At 45.4% G+C, this 20,236-nt stretch overlaps 1 protein-coding gene across 1 annotated transcript in view; it reads right to left on the bottom strand.

Moving 5' to 3' along the window:
* Positions 1-3,032: 3,032 nt before the first annotated feature.
* The window catches only part of PDZRN3 (PDZ domain containing ring finger 3), a 251,783-nt gene continuing 234,579 nt past the window's right edge, over positions 3,033-20,236 (bottom strand). The window contains exons 6-10 of the mRNA XM_061128061.1: positions 11,855-11,953; positions 10,596-10,658; positions 7,360-7,461; positions 6,041-6,157; positions 3,033-5,436 (exon numbers count right to left, since the gene is read on the bottom strand). Of these exons, the coding sequence (XP_060984044.1) occupies positions 3,889-5,436; positions 6,041-6,157; positions 7,360-7,461; positions 10,596-10,658; positions 11,855-11,953 (1,929 nt within the window). The 3' untranslated portion in view covers positions 3,033-3,888. The remainder of the gene's footprint in view (positions 5,437-6,040; positions 6,158-7,359; positions 7,462-10,595; positions 10,659-11,854; positions 11,954-20,236) is intronic.

The raw sequence follows: 20,236 nt of genomic DNA, 5'->3' as shown, positions 1-20,236 counted from the left end.
AGAAAAGACCCTGATGCTGGAAAAGATTGAAGCTGGGAGGAGAGGGGGACCACAAAGGATGAGATGGTTGGATGGCATTACTGACTCGACGTTCATGAGTTTGAGTAAGCTCTGGGAGTTGGTGATGGACAGGGAGGCCTGGTGTGCTGCAGTCTATGGGGTCGCAAATAGTCGGACACGACTGAGTGACTGAACTCAACTGAGGAGAGCTCCGTGAGAACTCATTATGACCTTAAACACAGTAGGCACAAAAACTCCCGGCTGAACAAATCCGTGTTGGTTTCTGACACAGCGCCTGGAGCACAGAGATAGTGATGATTCTTCAAATCAAACCCATAATGTCTGGGGTGGCAGCTGAGGAGGAATGAACAGACAGTTCAATTTAATCCTGATATATTTTTGAGAGGCTCTGACATCTGGGGAGTTTCATTTTGTTTCTGAGGACTTTTTCTAGAATTACCAAATTGGTAAGCAAGTGTGACTCTGCAATAGCCCCATTCAAGTAAGGATCATTAATTTCTCATTTTTCATTTTAAAAAGATGCTGAGTGCACTGAGGTCAGCTTTCTGCCATTGAAAGGCAGTACCAGGCCACAGGCAGAGCACATGGCCCCATGGCCCCTGCCCTTTCAGGATTAGTTCAAACTGGAAGCTAAGAAACATGGATCATGTAAGCAGGAAAACCCATCTGAACAAAATTCAAAGAACCCCACTTTGTTTTCTGACTGCTTTAGGGAATTCACGTTTAATCAAAATTGAAGAGTACAGCAGTAGCCATGAGAATTCTTGCATCTTATCTCCATTTTAGTGATTTCTTTTTAATTAGTTGATGCTCTGCAGAAATCTTAATGCACTTAAAACAATTTGGGAAGCTGAAATAAAAGTGGGAGTTGTGGTTGCTTCTGGCAGAATTGTTTGCTGCTTCGGTTCTAGGCAATTTTGCTAACAAGTAACCTGTAACCTACTTCTTAGACTCCAACTAGATAATGTATTTGGTTAATTTTCAAAGTTTAGTTTATAATCCTCATTAGTTCTCTAACTAGCTTTCCCCTGGCAGTGTACAGTCCTACCACATCACATTTGTGGTTCTTGCTTTTTAGGGCATCCTGTTTTCATTTAAAAGATGAAAAGCTTAATTAGTGCCCCCAGTTCCTAGATTTTTATGTCATGTTTTTGCCAGTGGTGTTAGAATATTTTGTCACTTAAAACTCCAGGGGGAACCGAGTGAAATGCCTGTCACTTTGAAGCAGTTCCTTTTATCATGATGTTGACTAGGCTACGAGGAGTAGCTCAACCCAGAGAATTACTTCTTGAGAAGCTGGTGGAGGCAGAGGGGGAAAGGTAAAGGGTTGGGTATCGGGGGTGCAAACTTAGATCACAGCCCCACACTCATCTGGACACTGTTCTTAATCTGAACTGTTGACAAGGCCATCTGCCTGCCATCACTGTCCTGTGAATTTGGAGAGGTCACGTGTTTTGCACACACACGCCTGATGGTCTGTATTGGTGCTAGCCAGTAGAAATAAAGTGTTGAGTCACATCTGTGATTTAAATGTTCTTAGTAACCACGTGAAAAAGTAAAAAGGTGAAATTAAAATTATTTAATCCAAGATATGCAAAGTATTATCATTTCAACTTGCAAAGAACTGAAATATTTGTCTTTTTTTTAGTACTAAGTCTTTGAAAGCCATTTTCTCAGAACAGTTTGGTTTAGACTAACCATATTTTTAAGTGTTTAATAGCCAGCTGTAGCTAGTGGCTACTGTGTTGAAAGGTATAACACTAGGTAATCAATAAATTCTCATTTCTTTCCCCTTATATTTTAGGAATAAAGTTGAGTTACCCATCCAGGGGAGTAGCTGTTATGGAGAATCAGAAGTCTGCCCTCCTCATGGCCATATATAACAGTCTGGTCTTCAATGATAACACATGAGGCAGGTAAACCCATGCTTTTAACTCTTACAGGCAACCTGTATATGTCTCACAGCAATTTGTAATCCATCTGACTGTTGTGAGTCTTGGTAACACATGGAGTAGTGAGGAAAGATGTGACCTAAGAGACCTGGAGCCAAAGATCCAATCTGTTGGAACTTGACATTGGAGAGTATTGGAAAACCACGGTGCTAATAGTCCACCTTTTGCAAAAACTCACGTAGCAGGGGTACTGATCTTTGCAATGCTTGGTCTTGCAGAGGTAACGAACAGATGTATTTATTCCTCCCCATTAAGATATCAGTGTCTTATCTTCTTTAGGTTGTTCGAATGGAAGTATGACTACTAATTAGTCTTAAGATTCTGACTGCAAGGGAGGAACTTTGGTTCAAACAGGGTGTGTTGAAGGAATCTAAGTCTCAGACACCTAACACCTGGATACTTCAAGTTTCAGTGAGAAATTATCTGGCATCAAGACAAGTGAAAATGATACTCTTTATAATCTCATTCATTCATGTATTTTTTCAGGAGGTAGTGTAGCTGAAACTTAGGTGAATGTTATAATCAGGGAGCAGTTTGTAGCAAATTCATTATGTAGAATCCTGTGGGTTGTTGGAGTCTGAAAGATACCAGTTTTGAAGCCTAGACTTTGGTGTACCTTGTTATTCTATGGAAATACAGATTTTGTAGATGTGTCTTAGAAATCCAACATCTCAGAGATGTTAGCTATTACTGACAGGCAGTAATGGTTGCCAGAAACCAAAGAAATTTCAAAGAAATTGTAAACATGATGTTGGTTGATAAACTTGCTCATTCAAGTCTGTAGGATAGACTTGGGTCAAGTTGAGGCTTTCTGCAAGAAATGACAGAAAGCTAGATTAAATGGTGAGTGTTTGATTCCTTTTTTTTTTTTTTTTTTTGTTAACAGACTTTGATTGTACTTCTGTCTTTGGATTCCAGACAGGATGAAGGTATTGGATGATCTGAAACACTCAAATTCTTCTAAAGCATCAGGTAAGACAATGAAGGAAAGAAGGAAACACTGCAAAAAAGGCTTTTATTTCATAGGCACCACTGCAAAATGAGGAACACTTCAAAACATAGAAAATAATAATTTATTTTAACTTCATTTACTTAACTGTTTATAACTAATCATGATTCTGTGAATTTGCTTGTAAAAGTCTCCCTTTGAATCTACAAAGCAAAGGTTTTTACTACAATGAGCACTTAAAATTCCACAAACCTTCTCCATCCACAACTTTCCTGTACATGCAAAGTCCTCCAATATTTGCAAACATGCTGTAAACTCCCACAAAGTTGCATTATATTTTGCCTTCTGTTAAAACCTTTACACTCTCTTGGGAACTTTAACCAGAAAACTGTTAAAATGTGTATCCGAATTCTAAACACTGCTGGTTTGGTTATGTGCATTATATATAGTTAACCACAGAGTTTGGTGGTTTTGAGTTGAAGCTTTGACCTAAATAATATATTAATGGTCACTCCTATGAAACACATTCAGCAAAGTAACATCATAAAATAGAGCTCCATTAAAATACATACCAGCAGTCATATCTGTGTTTTCAGCAGAAAAGGAAAAAAGCGTGTTTAACTTTCTTATATGAATATAGTTTAAACAAATTATTCTGTGAAGGTATGCTTAGTAAAAGATCTTTTTGAAATTTAAAAACTTTATGTAAAAGGTAACGAGTAAAAAAGTATCCTTGCTGTTTGAAAAAAAGCTGTTGGGTTAATATTGCCTTCCAGGATAGTAGTTAAGGGGGCTTTTTCTCCACTTAAAATAGAGCTGACACCCAGAGTGGTAGGGCTCGCTAGTTTTGACTATAAACATGATGTTGCGATTTATCTTATATACAAAAACTTGCCGCATTGAACGAGGCAGGAATTGCTACCCCAATGGTAGTGTTCTTTTATGTACATAATGCAGAAGTGAAAATTATACAGTAGTCACCGAGAGGAATGAATTGTATACTCTAGTGCCGTCTGGCGATTTTGCGCCGTGGGTTAAGAGTTCTTGGATTGTCATCCAGTTATCAAATATCTTTTTATTCCTCTTCTTCATCATCTTTTTGTGGCTGAGTTCGAGGATATTCATCTCCTTCCTGTCGTCGGCCCCCTGCTGCTCCTTCAGGCAGTCGAGCCGGCTCTGCATCATGAACTCCCGCCGCCGCCTCTGCTCCTTGGCCTTCACCACGTGCTGCTTCCTCTCCTCCTTGCTCCAGTAGCGCCCCATCTTCAGCTCGCTCACCGCGTCGTCGTCCGTGGTCATGCCGCTGCGCTCCTCGCGGATCTTGAGCGCGCGCTCCCGCAGCAGGCGATCCCGCACCGGCCGCTTGGTGATGTAGCGCGTGCCGTCGCTGCGGATCTTCACCTTCCACTCCATCCTCGGCTCCGACTGGTTGGCCGAGTTCAGGTCCTTGCACATGCTCACCAGGCTCATCTGGCTCTGCGCGTACTCGACGGCCGACTTCTGCTGGATCAGCTGCATGTAGCTCTGGTAGTGCTGCGCGTGCGCGGGGATGTGGGCGTGCTTGTAGGGCGAGTGCGGGAAGGGCGGCAGGTACGAGCCGCCCAGCTTCGGGCCGGGGGTGGGGCTCCCGCTGCCGCCGTCTTCTTCACCGGGCTTCCTCTCTTTGCTCTCCGGAGCCGGGCTGGGGTCCAGCTCTTTCGGGGAAGGGCTGTAGTTCGGGGAGCCCCCCTCGGAATCTTCCGTGATGGAGAGCAGGTTCTTGGGGGACGGCCCGTAAGCTTCCGCGGCACCTTCGCCCTCGGCCGCCCTCCGCAGGGAGTTGTCGGGGGACATCTCCAGGGTGAGCGGGGTGCTGCGGCAGCTCTCGCCGGTGTTGTAGGCGCTCGAGCTGTCCTTGTCGGACTTCTCGGGCAGCTCGGTGATGTCGGCGAGCTCCCGCCGGCGCACGTCCACGCTGGTGTTGTAGTTGCGGAAGCCGCCGTGGTGCAGCATCCACGGCTCGCGGAGCTGCTCCTTGAGCTGCTGCATCTTGTGCGCGCGCACGATGCTGAGGCATTCCAGCTCGATGCTCCGCAGCTCCTCGTTGAGCAGCTCCAGCTCCTTGTCCACGCTCTCGGGGTCGCTCTTGCTGGCGTCCAGGGCGCCGCCGGGGTAGTAAAGGCCGCAGGGGCCGGCGCTCTTCACCTGGCACTTGAGCTCCAGCAGCTCGCGGAAGCGCTCGCACTCGTCCACGGGGATGCCCAGGTAGTCGGCGTCGGCGCAGTCGGCCGAGATGAAGGACTCGTTGCTGAAGGGCAGGTCGCCGCTGCCCAGGGTGTCCTGGCTGCACGTGAGCTTTCTCTGCCCGGCCAGCGGCGGGGAGGCCGCGGGGGCATCGTCGCCATTGTTCTCCTGCTCCGAGCTCTCGTCGTTGCGCGTGCTCTCGTCCGTCCGGCCCACGCCGCTGTCCTTCTCGTGCTGGTTGGACAGGATGGTGGCCGTGTCTGTGGTTCCCCCGTCTTCCTCGTGCTTCTTCTACACGACAGAAAACAAGAACACGTGGTCATAGGGAGGGAGGCTTTTCCGGTAGGAAGGACTTGGGTTGCTGAGGTAGCTAGCTTGAAGTTCCCCTAGGTGAGCCGCTTCACCTCCTTCTGGGAAAGGAGGATGCTCACTTGACCTAGTGAATGACTGCGGCTCTTCCAGAACCTCTTACCAGGAAGCAGGAGGCACAGAGGACATCCTTGAGTGCCTAAGGCACTGGAGTGGTTCCAGCCTCTCTGACAACAGTGGTGACAGAGGAGGGGAAAAGGTGCAGAGCAGCTGAGGTTAACATAGGGAATTGCTTTCCTTTCAAAAATGTGACTTGCTTTCTCTGATCTGCTCTTTATTTTGGTACATTGTTTTCCAAACAAGTATCAGAAGGTCGGCGGTACCTTGGCATTACTGCTTTGCTTCCTAAGCCCAGCAGCACTTTGTCGGTCTGGCAGGATATTGGCTTGCTTTTCATTGGTGGGCAAACAGAAAAGCACGCACTTTCTTTTGCCAGCAGGTGGGTTTCTCAGGATCCTAAGCATCATGGGGTGGGGGTGGGGAGCAGATTGCCCTGCTGTTGGGGGGGAGGGGCGGGCAGTGGTACCTGCTGCAGGACGCTGGCCGTGAACTGCATGGCCTGGTGGTGCTGCTCCTCCAGCATGTCCATGTGCAGGTCGTCCAGAAAGTCGTTCCTGTCGTCATCCAGCCAACCCTCGTCCAGCTGGGGAGAGGCAGGCACCCATACAGGCTTCAGTAGAGGCCCTTTTTGCTTCCGTTTTATTTATTTTTAGGAAAGGACATTACCTTGGGGAATCACCTTTCTAGGCTTCCTCCAGGAGTCATCCCAATGCAGTCTGCCTGTTGTTTGACTCTCCGAACGTCACTGACCCCATCCTCAAGGTAAAGCCCCCTCCCACCCTACACCACATGTTCCTGCCCTACACCACATGTCCAGGGGCGGGGCTGTGGCCCGCTTTACTGCTGCAGGGTCAAGTGCCTGCATGCACCTCAACTACTTTCAGCGAAGGAGGCCACCGAGTTAGGGGTTCAGAGGGCCACAGCCCTGGCTCCTCTCCTGCTGGTAGGCCCACACCCAAGCTTAGCAAGCCCCAAGGAGAAAGCAGGGGCAGTTCGGGACAGAGTTCTTTCTGATGAACAAAGGGAGGTCTGCTAACTACCTATTAGTCTTGGGCAAGGGCCTGCCACCTTTACCAGGCTCTTGTCTCTTATGCTGGTAAAGAGCAGACTAGTCGGGGGTCTGAGATCTCCAGACCTGGCCTGCAGCTGTACCTCCGACCATACACAACCCCCAAAGCCAGTCACATTTCTTACTTGGCCCTTTAGTCTGCTTAGTAATGTTTCTTTTGCTTTTTAAAAGTAAAAACTGTATTCTGGGTAAGATGTACATCATGATGATTTGATGTGCATAGTAGAATAATGACTACAGTCAATTAACATATCATCTCACAGTTACTATTTAGTGTCTGTGATGAGAATACCTGAACTTTACTCCTAGCAAATTTCCAGTAGTCATTACGGTGTTGGTAACTATAGTCATCATGCTGTACGTTTGTCACACTCTGCCACTGTAAATGAGACCCACACAGAAGTGGTCAGGGTCTTGGGCAGTCAAACATTTTGATGGGCGTGACCCTGGCTGTGTTTTTTTCCATGCCGTTATGTTTCCTCCTCTTTTCCTTCATTACACTCCCTGCATTAATGAAGCTTCTGGGCATGCAGTGTAAATGCCAAGGTGGATATCTGCACCATCCCTAAAAGGCCAAAGCAAGAGATAGATTGGAAGTCAGATTACCTTTTCGGGGCACAGGGTACCTTCAAGTTCTGATTCAATGTATTTTCTGCAGGGCAGGAACTCTGTTGGTGATTTTAGAACTACAGACTATGTGCTGGAAGCCACCTTACCTGGAGTTCAGGCCTGGCAATTAGCAGTGAGAAGTTCTTGTTTTCCTCACTGGTTAGCAGAGCCACAGCCTCTTCACGATTCTGTACCTCTATCCCGTTAATCTACAAAGGAAAAGGTGGAGGGGTGGGCGGTAGCATGATTAGATTGTGCAAAACAGTTGTCTACTGTTTCAAGCCTGTATCCATTGCCCAAGCACAGCTGGAACAGATAACTTCAGGCAGGCTGAAAAGAATGCTGGTTTTCACAAGGAAAGGCCTGGTTCAGTCTGGTGCGCGCTCTCGCTGTAGGAGACAGCCTCCAGAGGAGTAATTCACAAGATGAGGCGTGTGAATAGGAGTAACTGGGACTCCAGAAGGCAGCACTGAGAGAGATCCCAGTGTTGCGAAGAGGGAAAACATCTAAGCAATTTAACGAGACAGAATTAAATATACTCAGGCAGGAGTATAAATGGAATATGCTAAAGCACGACTACCGATATTTTTTAAAAATAAGCAATGAAAAGAAGAAAAGAAGCAATGGTCTGATGTGAATATGATAGAATTATTTAGGGTGTTTTGTGTTCCAAGTTTGACGCCAGCTTCTTTAGGTGGGACATAAAGTCAGATAAGTTCATCTGTACCATTTTTCTAGGTTATACATATAAACAGTATTATACACAATACTTGTATTTATACAATCTCACCATCACACCTGATCCCTCTCTTGCAGGATTTTTGCTTCCTGTCCTGGCTCCTTTGAGGTCTCAGCTCCAGGGGACACAGCAGTGGTCCCACTTATGAGCTGGAAGACTGAGCCTTCCATCTGAGTCTTATGCCTTATAACAGCAAAGGGCGTCATGGATCTTGGTTAACAAGGGCAAGTGTGGTTTCTGCAGCACAGTGAAGGCAGAGAGGGCAGGTAAGGAACTCAGGGTTTCCATACCCAGTGGTAGATGCTTGTGGAAAACTAAAGCAACTGAAAAAGCAGTTACTACTGAGGATTCAGCCCCTTTAGGAATGAAAGTTGGTTTGAAGTCCAGGGAAGTATAGAATAAGCAGTGGAAAAAGAAATGAAAATTACTTAGTGAGGTATCTATAAACACAGTGAATTATAAATGAGAAGACAGGAATGAGCAGAAGTACAAGGTAAGCCTTCTACCCATAAAAAAAACCATCTCAATTTCTGTGAGATTTTTAAAAAGGCCATAATAGAACTGCCATATGATCCAGAAATCCCAATCCTGGGCATATATTCAGACCAAACACTAATGCAAAAAGATACATGTATCCCTATGTTCATGGGGCTTCCCTGGTGGCTCAGACGGTAAAGCGTCCGCCTGCAATGTGGGAGACGTGGGTTCGATCCCTGGGTCGGGAAGATCCCCTGGAGAAGGAAATGGCAACCCAATCTAGTACTCTTGCCTGGAAAATTCCATGGACAGAGGAGCCTTATAGGCTATAGTCCATGGGATCGCAAAGAATCAGACATGACTGAGCGACTTCACTTCACTATGTTCATAGCAGCACTCTTTACAATAGCTAGGACTTGGAAGCAACTTACTGTCCAGCAACAGAGGAATGAATAAAGATGTGGAACATACGTACAAGGGACTATGTCTCAGCCCTAAGAAGGAAAGAAACTGTGTCATTTGGAGGACCCTAGAGATGATCATATAGAGTAAGTTAGAAAAACCAATGTCATATATTAATTCATGCCTGTGGGAACTAGAACAATGGTAGAGATGAACTTATCTGCAATACAGTAGTAGAGAAACAGATGTAGAGAACAAATGAATGGACACCAAGAGGGGAAGGGGTGGGGTGGGATGAATTGGGATTGTGCACACTATTGATACTATGTATGAGATAGGTAACGAGTGAGCACCTCCAGCACACAGGGGATGTAGGTGCACATATAGCTCTACAGCAGAAACGAACAACATTGTAAAGAACTAAATGCCAATGAAAGTCTGACAGATAAACTGATAGAGAGGTGGTGCTTACATACAATGGAATATTACTCAGCCATAAAAAGAATGAAACATAAGCCATCTGCAGCAACATGGATGCAGCTATTAATAGATATTATCATACTCAGTGAAGTAGGTCAGAGAGAGAGACATGAATACCGTATGATGGCTTCTATGTGGTATCTAAACTATGACACAAATGAAGCTATTTATAAAGCAGAAACAGATTCAGAGATGTAGGAATAGACTGCTATTTGGCCAGGAGAAAGGAGAGGAATGGGTTGTAGAAGTTTGTATACATGATACATATATATATAGAACGGCTAAAATAACAGGGTCCTACTGTATAGCACGGGGAACTGCATTCAATATCCTATAATAAACCATAAAGGAACACATTTTAAAGCAACCACACATCAACAAAAGATGTTATCTGGTTTTTAAATTTTTTTAACAATTGAAAACAGACTAGCTACAAGAGGAACAAATGGTTTATTTTATGTTAATTTTTATTGCAGCAGAGTTGCTTTAAAACGCCGTGTTAGCTCCCACCGCACAGAAGGACTCAGCAGTGCACATGTGTACCTCCCCTGCCATCTAGGCCGCCACAGGGCAGCAAGTCCAGTTTCCTGTGCTATACAGGAGGTTCTTATTAGTTCTCTAGTCTATACCTCGTATCAGTGGTGTGTATGTGTCTATCCCAGTCTCTCAATCTCTCCCATCCTCCCCTTCCCCCTTGAGATCCATGTATTCTCTACATCTGTGTCTCTCTATTCAGATGGCCTCATTTCGACTCCAAAGAGCAACAGATATCGTTTACAGATAAAGTACTCTTAAAAGCCATTCTATATAGTAGTTACCTGCTGAGTCAGAAAGTTTAAAAGACTGCTTATAGTTGAAATGCTTGGCCCAGAATGAATCCTTCAGAGAAAGCTAACATGAGCATTATTTGGGGTCACAAGAACTGTTGACCTGATTTGGCCTGTGTTGTCTTTGGTCCAGAGAGGAGGACAGGAAACGAGGCGAGCTGACTTGTATTGTAAGGCGCAGGGGTGGCTTGCCTGTTTAGATGGGGCCTCCTCTCTCCGGTTTGTCTCAGGCCCCACCATGCCTTGTGTCCTGGTGTTTTCCAGAGCTGGGACTTCGTCCCTAATTTAACTGGTCTGCCTCACCACACATCTAGTTTTGCGATACTGATAGCTATTTGTTAACTTCTGCATTTTAACCCTAAAGCTATGATCTGAAGCAGCTCGCGCTTTAGTGAAGGAACAGAGGACGCTGACCTACCTGGATAATGCGGTCTCCTTCTCGGATGCGCCCGTCCTTGGCCGCGATGCTGTTAGGGTCAATCTGAAACACATGGCACCGAGTGGGTAACTCAGACATGCATGAAAATAAACAAGAGCACTGTCCAAAATCTGCCTCTGTCTAACACGCCATCATGCTCATCCCTCTGTTTTTGTTTTACAGAGAAATAAACAAGACTCCAGTGTCGTGCAAGGAGACACAAACATGGACTGATATGTTTCCAAGCCCTTTGCAGGCCATGGTCCTGGACTCTTGCCCCACAACCCTGCTGACCCTGCCCACCTGAGGGGATGCAGAGGCAAGGTAACAGTTGTTCCACCCAGAGAGGAAAAGCAAAAGTGTGCTGGCCTACAGGTGAAAGAGTACCTCTCATTATGTGGTCTAGCAGCCATATTTTCATTATTTTGCCAAATGTGTATATTCAATTTTGGAAAGGAACTTTACGAATAGAATCTAGTTGAGACAAGTGGCATTGCACTTTAGAGAGAGACCCCCAAATGCAGCAGTGGTGGGCCAGCTTAAGCTTAGTGGACGAAGTCTACTCAACGGGATGGGCAGAAAGCCTAGTAGTCACATCCCTGGGTTCATCCCATCGAGTTGGATTTTATTTCCTGATAGAATGGGGCTTGTGTGCTAGTAAAGATGGGCTGCATGGTGAGGTATCCATACTGAAATCATCTGCTTTGCATTGGCTTCTCTGGGAAGATGAAAATAACTTCCGTCTATGTATTGGGTTCATCAAAAAGTTCATTTGCGTTTTTCCATGGCATCTGATGGAAAAACCCAAGTGAATTTTTGGGCCAACCCAATACTTTGAAGTTGCACTGTGAACTCAATGATACACATTCTAGCAAAAGAAAAAAAAAAATCAAGAGACAGATAACAGAAATACTTGAAAAAGTGTAAATGACTCCTTCCCCCATCTCACTTAGTGAACTGGAAATGGGAAATGGGAATCTACTTTTCCCTCGGGGTTGAATACACAAAACCAAGTAAACGGCTCCATTTTATGGCCGATTTGCAGGCTTCTGAAGGGTAATTTTGCCTTATGCGCCAACATTAGAACTTAACCCCTATGTAGGGTAGTTCCATGGAGTGTGATAAAGGGGACAAAGAAATCTGCCTGTGTCTTTCCAAAGACATCTCAATAAGCCAGAGCTGCTCAACACGTTAAAAGGAAAGAAAGAATACAGCCTCTGTGTCCTGCTATGATAGTTATAAAAAGTGAGCCTCAATACCTCGCTTATATAGATGCCAATGTCATCTTCATCATCTGTCCGGTAGCACACCGTGAGACCCAGCTTGTCCTGGCTGTTCATTCTGTAGAGATCCACCTCCTAGACAAAGAAAAGGGCATTCCCTGTGAGACTCCAACAGGCAGTGATGGCTGGGAGGACGTCAAATGTTTTAAAAAACATTTTGTTTAAATGATGAACTGGATTTCTTTGCATCTGCTGTGGGCAGAGCAGTTAACTTACTAAACAAAAGGTGATTATAGGCAAGAGATCAATGCCTAGGGCATTTCTGACCTTTCAGTCAATATAGAGTCATTTTGAAAATAGTTATTTTATTGATCCCACCAAAGAAAAATTATCCATATTTCACTCAGCATCGAGACTTCTGGGGTTGGCCTTTTCAAAAGCATTCTTTCAATGTCTGCCACCAACGAGAATATTTCCAAACCCCAAACCATCCAGCCATTTCAGTACAAATGTTTCCAGTGTGTTTGGTTAGATTATTTCATGTTGCGTTCCCTTAATATGTGCAGTAATAGAACTTGCAAACAGATTACACATAAATTGATCCAAGGAAGGACGGTAACGTGATAGCATGCAATTAATGCTTTCCACAACAGCTGTGATATTTACAGTCGAGAAATTAGTTTCAGACGCTATTACAACAAATTAAATAAGATAAAAGCGAAGCGAGCCCAAATGTGAGACACATGGGCACACGCAGCGCCACTGTATTTGACAATTAAACTGTGCTTCGGAATGAAGTCTGAACTTTGAAAACGGTTGGAGCCTTGGGAACAAGAGGCTTGGTTCTCTGAAAGCGTTCCCAGGCTCCATCTCCCCGCACTGCCGGCCACCCAGGCGAGACTCCACAGCACCGGGGTACAGGCCTGTGCCAGGGGCCGCCTGCTGGTAAGTCTCCAGGCAGACCCCCTGGCCCGGTGTTCAGTGCTAGCTGCTTACTAACCAGGAGGGGCTCTGAGATGGGGCCTGTCTCTGGGACTATTTCCTCACTCCTGGCTCTTCTTGGATAGTGGTGAGGATATGGTGGTTTCTGTAGTGAAGCTCAAAGCAGTTATGTAGCAGACACTCCTGAACTCCCTTCCCGGGTGCCCAATACCACGAATACACTTTCTAGGTGGAAGAACTGGAGGCCCTAAGGCCCTGTGAGCAAGGAAAAGAGAGGTGCCCTGAGGGTGGTCACGTGATGGGGCCACCAGGCCAGTGTGGGAAGCTTGGATTTTACTTCAGCATCCTGGGAAGCCTTGAGCAACTTTTAAGTGAAGACTGCCAAGCTCTGGTTGATACCTTCAGCAGGCTTTATGGCTGATGTCGAGCATAAAGTGCTGCTGATGAGTTGGGGCTCTGAGTGCAGCTCCCAGCTCTTTCTAGCAGCTTCACCATAGGGTTCTGTGGGCTTGTGACTGTATCTTAAGCCTGCTTCCTCACTGGTGCATGTCATCGTGCCGCTTGGACAGGCTGAAGAGTGGCTGAGACAAGACGGCCGAGCTCTCGGCACGTCGCCTGGCCCAGAGAAGGTCTATAGGAAACAGTGAGGATGACAACTGTGGGCAGGTGGTGTCTTAGCCGAAGTCACTGCAGTTATTTCTAGCCAAGTGTGTATGTTTCTCACGTCCCCCCACCCCCAATTAAGATAATTTTATTTTCTGAATATTGACATGTTAATTAATTCAGTGACTTCCTCATTAAAGCTTCAGCAATCTGGTATATTACCCAGAAATGAAATCCTATTATCTTTCCCTGTGTTTGGAGGAAAAGACTAAGCGATCATAGGCAGCACAGGTTTAACCGCAAGGGCGCATTCTTTACAGATACTGTGGAATAGCCCATTTGCACACCGCCCACATAGTGGTCTCACAGCATCCTCACGTTTCAACCGCATGCCCAAGTCTCCACCTCAGGTCACACTTCATTGGGCGACAGACAAAGGGAAGATTTGCTCCGTTTTAGCTTCCTAACAGGTAATGTGGGCTGCCCTGGTGGTTCAGCGGTAAGGGACCCACCTGCCAATGCAGGAGACGTGGGTTCGATCCCTGGATCGGGAAGATCCCCTGGAGAAGGAAATGGCAACCCACTCCAGTATTCTTGCCTGGAGAATCCCATGGACAGAGGAGCCTGGCGGGCTACAGTCCATGGGATCCTAGAAGAGTCGGACATGACTAAACCACCACTACAAGAGGTGGTGGAAATCCGTGGGATTTCATGACGACTTGTTCGGGTCCAAATGTACCACTGCCGCCCCTGAGCCCTGGCTTCATGGTAGAAAGAAGCCAGCTGGTTCTGGAACAAGAACATGTGCAACCAAAGCAGGGAGAAAGGTGACTGGAGAGGTTTTAAGAAGCAACTAAGAAAAACAACAAATACTGTGATATGACTTCTATCAGAGTGAAAAAATCATAATACAGGTTATAGTTTTCATATAATGATCGGCCACCAAGGGGGATAGCTCTTAAGAAAGATCAAAAGGCACCAGAGCTCTGCTGGGCTTCATTCTAATAGGATGTGAAGTATGCGTCAGGGTCATGATGAGGTAAGGGCAGAAACCGAGGGTAGGGTTTGGAATCTTTTATAGTACTGAGACACTGTCCTGATAGCTAAGGATAAGATTTTCAGACTTGTCTCACTGACTAAGGCTTAAGACTGGGTATTACTGAGCTGAAGAGGCAAGGGGGGAGCTATATAGAGTCTTGCTTTGGTAGAATCACATATATTGGTCAGTGACATGTTAAAAATTTAACCAGCCACCTAACCTGGCCATCCTGGACTTTCACCACTGTTAGTCTGAGAAGCATGACTGTAACACACATCTAGAATTGAGGGCTCCATTTAAGAACCCAGGAAAGTGAAAAGTCTGGAACTGATGTCTTGGGGGAAAAACAGCATGATGTGCTAAGAGTATTCAAGTAGGAAATAGGAAGACTCATAAGGAATGTGAGAGATGGAGGTCTGATGTGTAAAAAAAAAAGATATTCATTTGGCCTAATGCCAGTAATGTAAGCAGTGTGAAATCTACAATCAGTATGATTTTGATAAAAACCTAACTTGAAAATCATTTCTACTCCATTTTCATCAATATTTTGACTGCCAGATAGTTTGAACAATTACTTATTGAAGTGGACACTAGTTCATATTGCTACTGGTGGGATGATTTCTTTCTCTGGACTTTCCCCTTCTGATTCTTCCAATTTCTTCCAACAGGTCTGTTACTTTTATAACCAGAAAGAACTTTCTCAGAACAAATTCCCAAAGACAAATGCACCCGATGTTCACTGGCGCACTGTTTACAACAGCCAAGACATGGAAGCCACCAAAAGATGCATTGACTGACGAATGGATAAACAAGATATGGCACATTATACAATGGACTATGACTCGGCGATTGAAAGAAAAGACTGAACTAATACCTTTTCTAGCAAAATGGATGAGCCTGGAGATGATCATACTAAGCAAATGGAGTCAGAGAATGACATATAGCCTATCAAAATACAAACAGAGTCACAACCTTAGAAGACAAACTCATGGTCCCCAAAGGGAAAAGGTGGGTGGTGGGGAGGGAGGGATAAGTTAGGAGGCAGCTGGGATTAACCTGTACCCAGTGATACACGTGAAACAGATAATCAGCAAGGACCTGCTGTATGGCACAGGGAACGCAACGCTCTGTAATAACCTATATGGGAAAATAACCCAAAAAGATTGATTTTATGTGTATGTATAAATCAATCACTTGGCTGTACCCCTAAAATAAACACAACACTGTAAGTCAACTACATTCCAATATAAAATAAACAATCTAAAAAGAAAAATAAAGACAAGTCAGTGATACTTCCCTCGGGCCTTGGTGACCTGGGCTGCTGTCACGTCCTTGGAGCCTGAGGAACCTTGGGTCCAGAGGGCACCACTGTGGTGGAAATAAAGAGGCTGGGGAGGACGGGCCTGCAAACGAGCCCCACTTGGACCTGGACTGCCCCATCCCGCGTGGACAGGACTCCAACCTCCAGATGCAGGTGGGTCCTCCTACAGCTCAGCCAAGCCTAGTGCACAAAAGGACAGTGGACCTCTGGGCCACAAGAGCTCAGAAAAGTACCTGCTCTCCAAGTCTCCTGGTGCAGCTGCTCCCCTGGCAGCCCCTTCCTTGGAGTCGCCCCATTAAAGTACGACAGTATCCTCAGCATCTCAGTTGTGGGAGGGCTTGGGATTGTCTTGGGGGTACATGGTAAGGGAAAAGAAGTACCCAGACATAAGCCCTGGGGTCTTTTTTCTGGCCCATTTCACTGGAATCTACAAACCAGGAACACAACTTTATCTTGGATGCCTGATGCCCAAATAACCTGAATGGGGCATCAAGAAGTGCTGTCGCCCGTGGACATTTCCTGTAACAACAACTTGAAAACCTGTGCTGGGGGTACTTCATAGTCACAAGGCCTGCGGGGCTGTAAAAGACATCTGGCCTCCAGAAATGTTATGGAGTAGGTAACTGAAAAAATGCTAATCAGGGAGGACCTTCAAGAAGCCGGCTTTGAGAGGTAAAGTCAACATACGCTTTTTGGATATTTTTGTTTTTTTGAAAACACTTAAAATGATGCTCTACATTGTTAATTATTTGATAATTGCAAATCAAAACTACAAGGTGGTATCACCTCACACCAGTCAGAACAGTCATCACCAAAAAGTCTACAAGCAATACATTCTGGAGAGGAAGGGCATGGAGAAAAGGGAACCCTCCTACAGTGTTTTTGGGAAGATAAATTGTTAACAGCCATGATGGGAAAATGATACGGGGGGTTCCTTAAAAAACTAGAGCTACCGCATGTGTCAGTCATACTTCTGGGCCTCTGTGTGGAGGAAAACCGTAATTTGAAAACACACTTGTACCCCAGCGTTCACTGCAGCACTATTTACAATAGCCAAGACATGCAGGGAGCCAAAATGTCTACTGTCAGAGGGATGCATGGATGGGTAAAGAAGATGTGGTACATATATACAACGGAATGTGACTTAGCCATAAAAAAGAATGAAATAATGCCTTTTCCAGCAACGTGGATGGACCTGGACATGACCATACTAAGTGAAGGACCTCAGACAGAGGACAAACAGCCTGTGATAATCACTCGTAGGTGCTATCTAGTCGAAACAAATGAGCATATTTCCAAAACAGAAATAAACTCACAGAGAATCAACTTATGGCTACCAGTTGGGAGGGATCCAGGGGAGGGATAGATTGGGAGTCTGGGTTTGACATGTATACACGTCTATATCGAAAACAGATAACCAAAAGGGACCTGGCATAACACAGGGAACTTGGCTCAGTATTCTGTAATATCCTCAACAATTTGGAAGAGATACTTGTATATGTATAGCTGAAGTACTTTGCTATACATCTGAAAATAACACAACATTGCTATTCAACTATAATATAAAATTTAAAAAATTTTTTAAACATTTATAGAAGTTCAGAAAAGCACAAAGAGAACTTCCCTGGTGCCTCAGTGGTAATGAGTCTGCCTGCCAATGCAGGAGACCTGGTTTCGATTCCCTGATCCGGGAAGATCCCACGGGCCGCAGAGCAGCTACTGAGCTGGTGCCCTAGAGCCTGTGCTCCGCAACGAGAGAGGCCACTGCAGTGAGAAGCCTTGAGCGCCACAACCAGAGTAGGCCTGCTTGCCACAACTACAGAAAAGCCCGCAGAGCAACAAAGACAAGCACAGCCAAAACTGAAAGTTTAATAAAGAGTGCAGAGAACGGAATGATGGTTTATATTAACATGTGGAATCTCTTGGCATTTAAAAAAAGGCACATGATACGACTTCGCTGTGGAAACTCCCATTTCCAGAGACTGGTCCCCCACCATAGAGAAGAGCCTAGTTGCTAATGGTTAAGCATGAGAGCTCTTGTCTTCAGAAGCTCTGGAAACACAACAATGTAAGAGCTGAAACTGTCTTGGGATTTGTATAAACTTTGAATTTATTTTGGCTGCTCATAAAGAAGATTACAGTAATGCAATAGTAATTGAATAATGAATTGTACAGAAAGAGCAGTGTCTTTATCTATTATGTACTGTACATGGTAGATGCTCAACAAAATTGAAAGACTTAGCTTGAGAGTCCAAGGCAGACTGAAGATCCAAATAAAAAATAAACTTGGCTCTGTCAATTGCAAGTCAGGCTGCCCTGGGAAAGTCATTTCACCTCTCTGAAACTTGTCAGCTAATCTTATCCTCAGACACAGTGTTTTGGGGCTCAATGGAAACTGTTACTAGGTGACTTGTAAATTCTGAACATTTCATTCTCACTCCAAGCTAGAGGTAAAGGCTTAGACGATTGAGCACATCACGGAAAGCATAGGTGTCATTAATACGTACTATCTCTGAGGATGGAGATACGATCGCAAAGAAGACCATTAATCAAACTGGTATGAATAATGTATTACCATTACCTGGATTACAGCTCCCCCACTGCTGTTGTCCTGTTGCTCACTGGTCTAGATGGACTGCTGGATAAAAATGAACAGCTACGCCTGACATTTTAGATGAAATCGACACAATAGCTCAATTAAGAAAAGTAAGAGCGCCACTCCACCTTGGTTGATCCAAGCTTTTGGTTTCAACGACAGCCACTTTAATCAGAGGGGAGGTCCCAGAGACGGACATTGGTGGCTTATTCATTTCAAGGAAGATTGGTTTCCCAAGTATAACTCTTAAGACCTTATGGATCCAGAAGTTCTGTGCATGTTTCTAGAAATCCTCTACATGCTTTCTGTATGCGTGGCACCATGTGGGATATAGAGATGCCTCTAAAAAGACTGCACTTTCCTTCAAGGACCCTACATTTGAGGCTGGGTAACAAGGCCTTTATTCAACATGTTGGCTGGGTGGCTGCCATCCGTAGGCACTGTCTGAGCAGGAGGAACGAGCAGGGGATGGTCGTGCGGGGCCAGGGCTGCCTGAGAGTGGGAAGGAAGCTTCTCTGGAGATGAGCCATGCTGAGTGAGGCCAGGACCCGGGGGAGAAGAGCAGAGCTGGGGGAAGGTTCCAGATGCAGGGGAACAGGAGAAGGATGGGCAAGTGCCTACGAAACTGCGAGGGTAGTGAGAAGGTTCCCTGGAGGCGCCCTGATGCTGTGCCTTCAAGGCTACAGAGAATCACATAGGTTGGCGGGGAAAGCCTGTATTTATTTCTAGGATGGCCTCACTTCCCTCGTGATCTACTGATGTTTCGCTCTGAGACCTGGTCTGGAGCTCATTTTAGTCCCCTTGTTGAAAGTGTAGCTCTCCTTTTCTGATCTCAAAATGACATCAGGACAGCAGAGGTGACAGCAGCCTCGGCCTGGCTAGGATGCCACCGACGAATCCACTGGGAAATGGAAACAACAGACTGAGGGAAATAAGCCTTCTTCAGATGTCTAGTTTCTTTCTTAATTGCCTACAGGAAGATCCAGAGCAGGTGTTCAGTACCTGAAAATTTATGGGTAATTATTTGGCGGCTCAACCCTCGGGCATACTTGGGTGTAATTCTTTTAACACTAAGCAGTTTCAAAATAACAGGGATTTGATGCTTACCTAAATATGATCATTTTGTGTACTTTAAAAGACAGAACATCTGTTTTTCTCTGTGTATTTGCTTCTATAACATCCCCAAACACTCATGTATTTTCCTCCTATATAATATCCATGGAAATAGTTATCTTTCAAAAGCTGCAGATGTTAATCTAATCCAACTGAGACGATGAACAGTTGAGACTGGCCCCCTATTCACAGCAAGCCTGGGTTGGTGGTGGAGGTGGGGGGGAGTACAACAGGCTGATGGGACTTAGAACCGTCAACAACCTGTCTCTGCTAAGAAATCCTGTAAGGAAGTGGGGATGACAGTGCCCACCATTCCCCCTGAAAACTGGGTCTCCTTTCGGAAGCCCAGCTCTTGACTGGCTGCTGGTCATTAACCTTCTTGAACTGACCGGGCTGCCTCCCAAAGACACGCCTCCAAAAACAGAGCCTTCCTGGAGGTATAGACAGTGTTTCCTCCTGGTGAGCCGCCCCAGGGAGGTTTAGGAAGAATCTCCCAGAGTCTTGACCTCTGATCTGAGGACGGGCTGCTCATCCAAAACCAGCAGGTTTGCTTTAGGAGATGGCACTTAGTAAACAGAAATAACCTGGGAACATCTAAGCTGCTATCAACAGAAGTCCCCGTGTAAAAGCTGTCTTCCTGCCTGGTGTGGACTCAATGTACCTCATGGTAACTGCTCAAAGGAGCTACAGATGGAGAGTGGCCACTGTCTTGTTCTCTAGATGAAAAACTCGTGTCTAAGCTAACAGCTATAAACCAAAGTAGGTACTAGGAGCTCCTGAAGGGCTGGCAGGTGACGACTTCCT

This window comes from Dama dama, chromosome 24, assembly GCF_033118175.1.
Source record: "Dama dama isolate Ldn47 chromosome 24, ASM3311817v1, whole genome shotgun sequence".
Lineage (NCBI taxonomy): Eukaryota > Metazoa > Chordata > Mammalia > Artiodactyla > Cervidae > Dama > Dama dama.
This window is presented reverse-complemented; position numbering and strand designations above follow the sequence as displayed.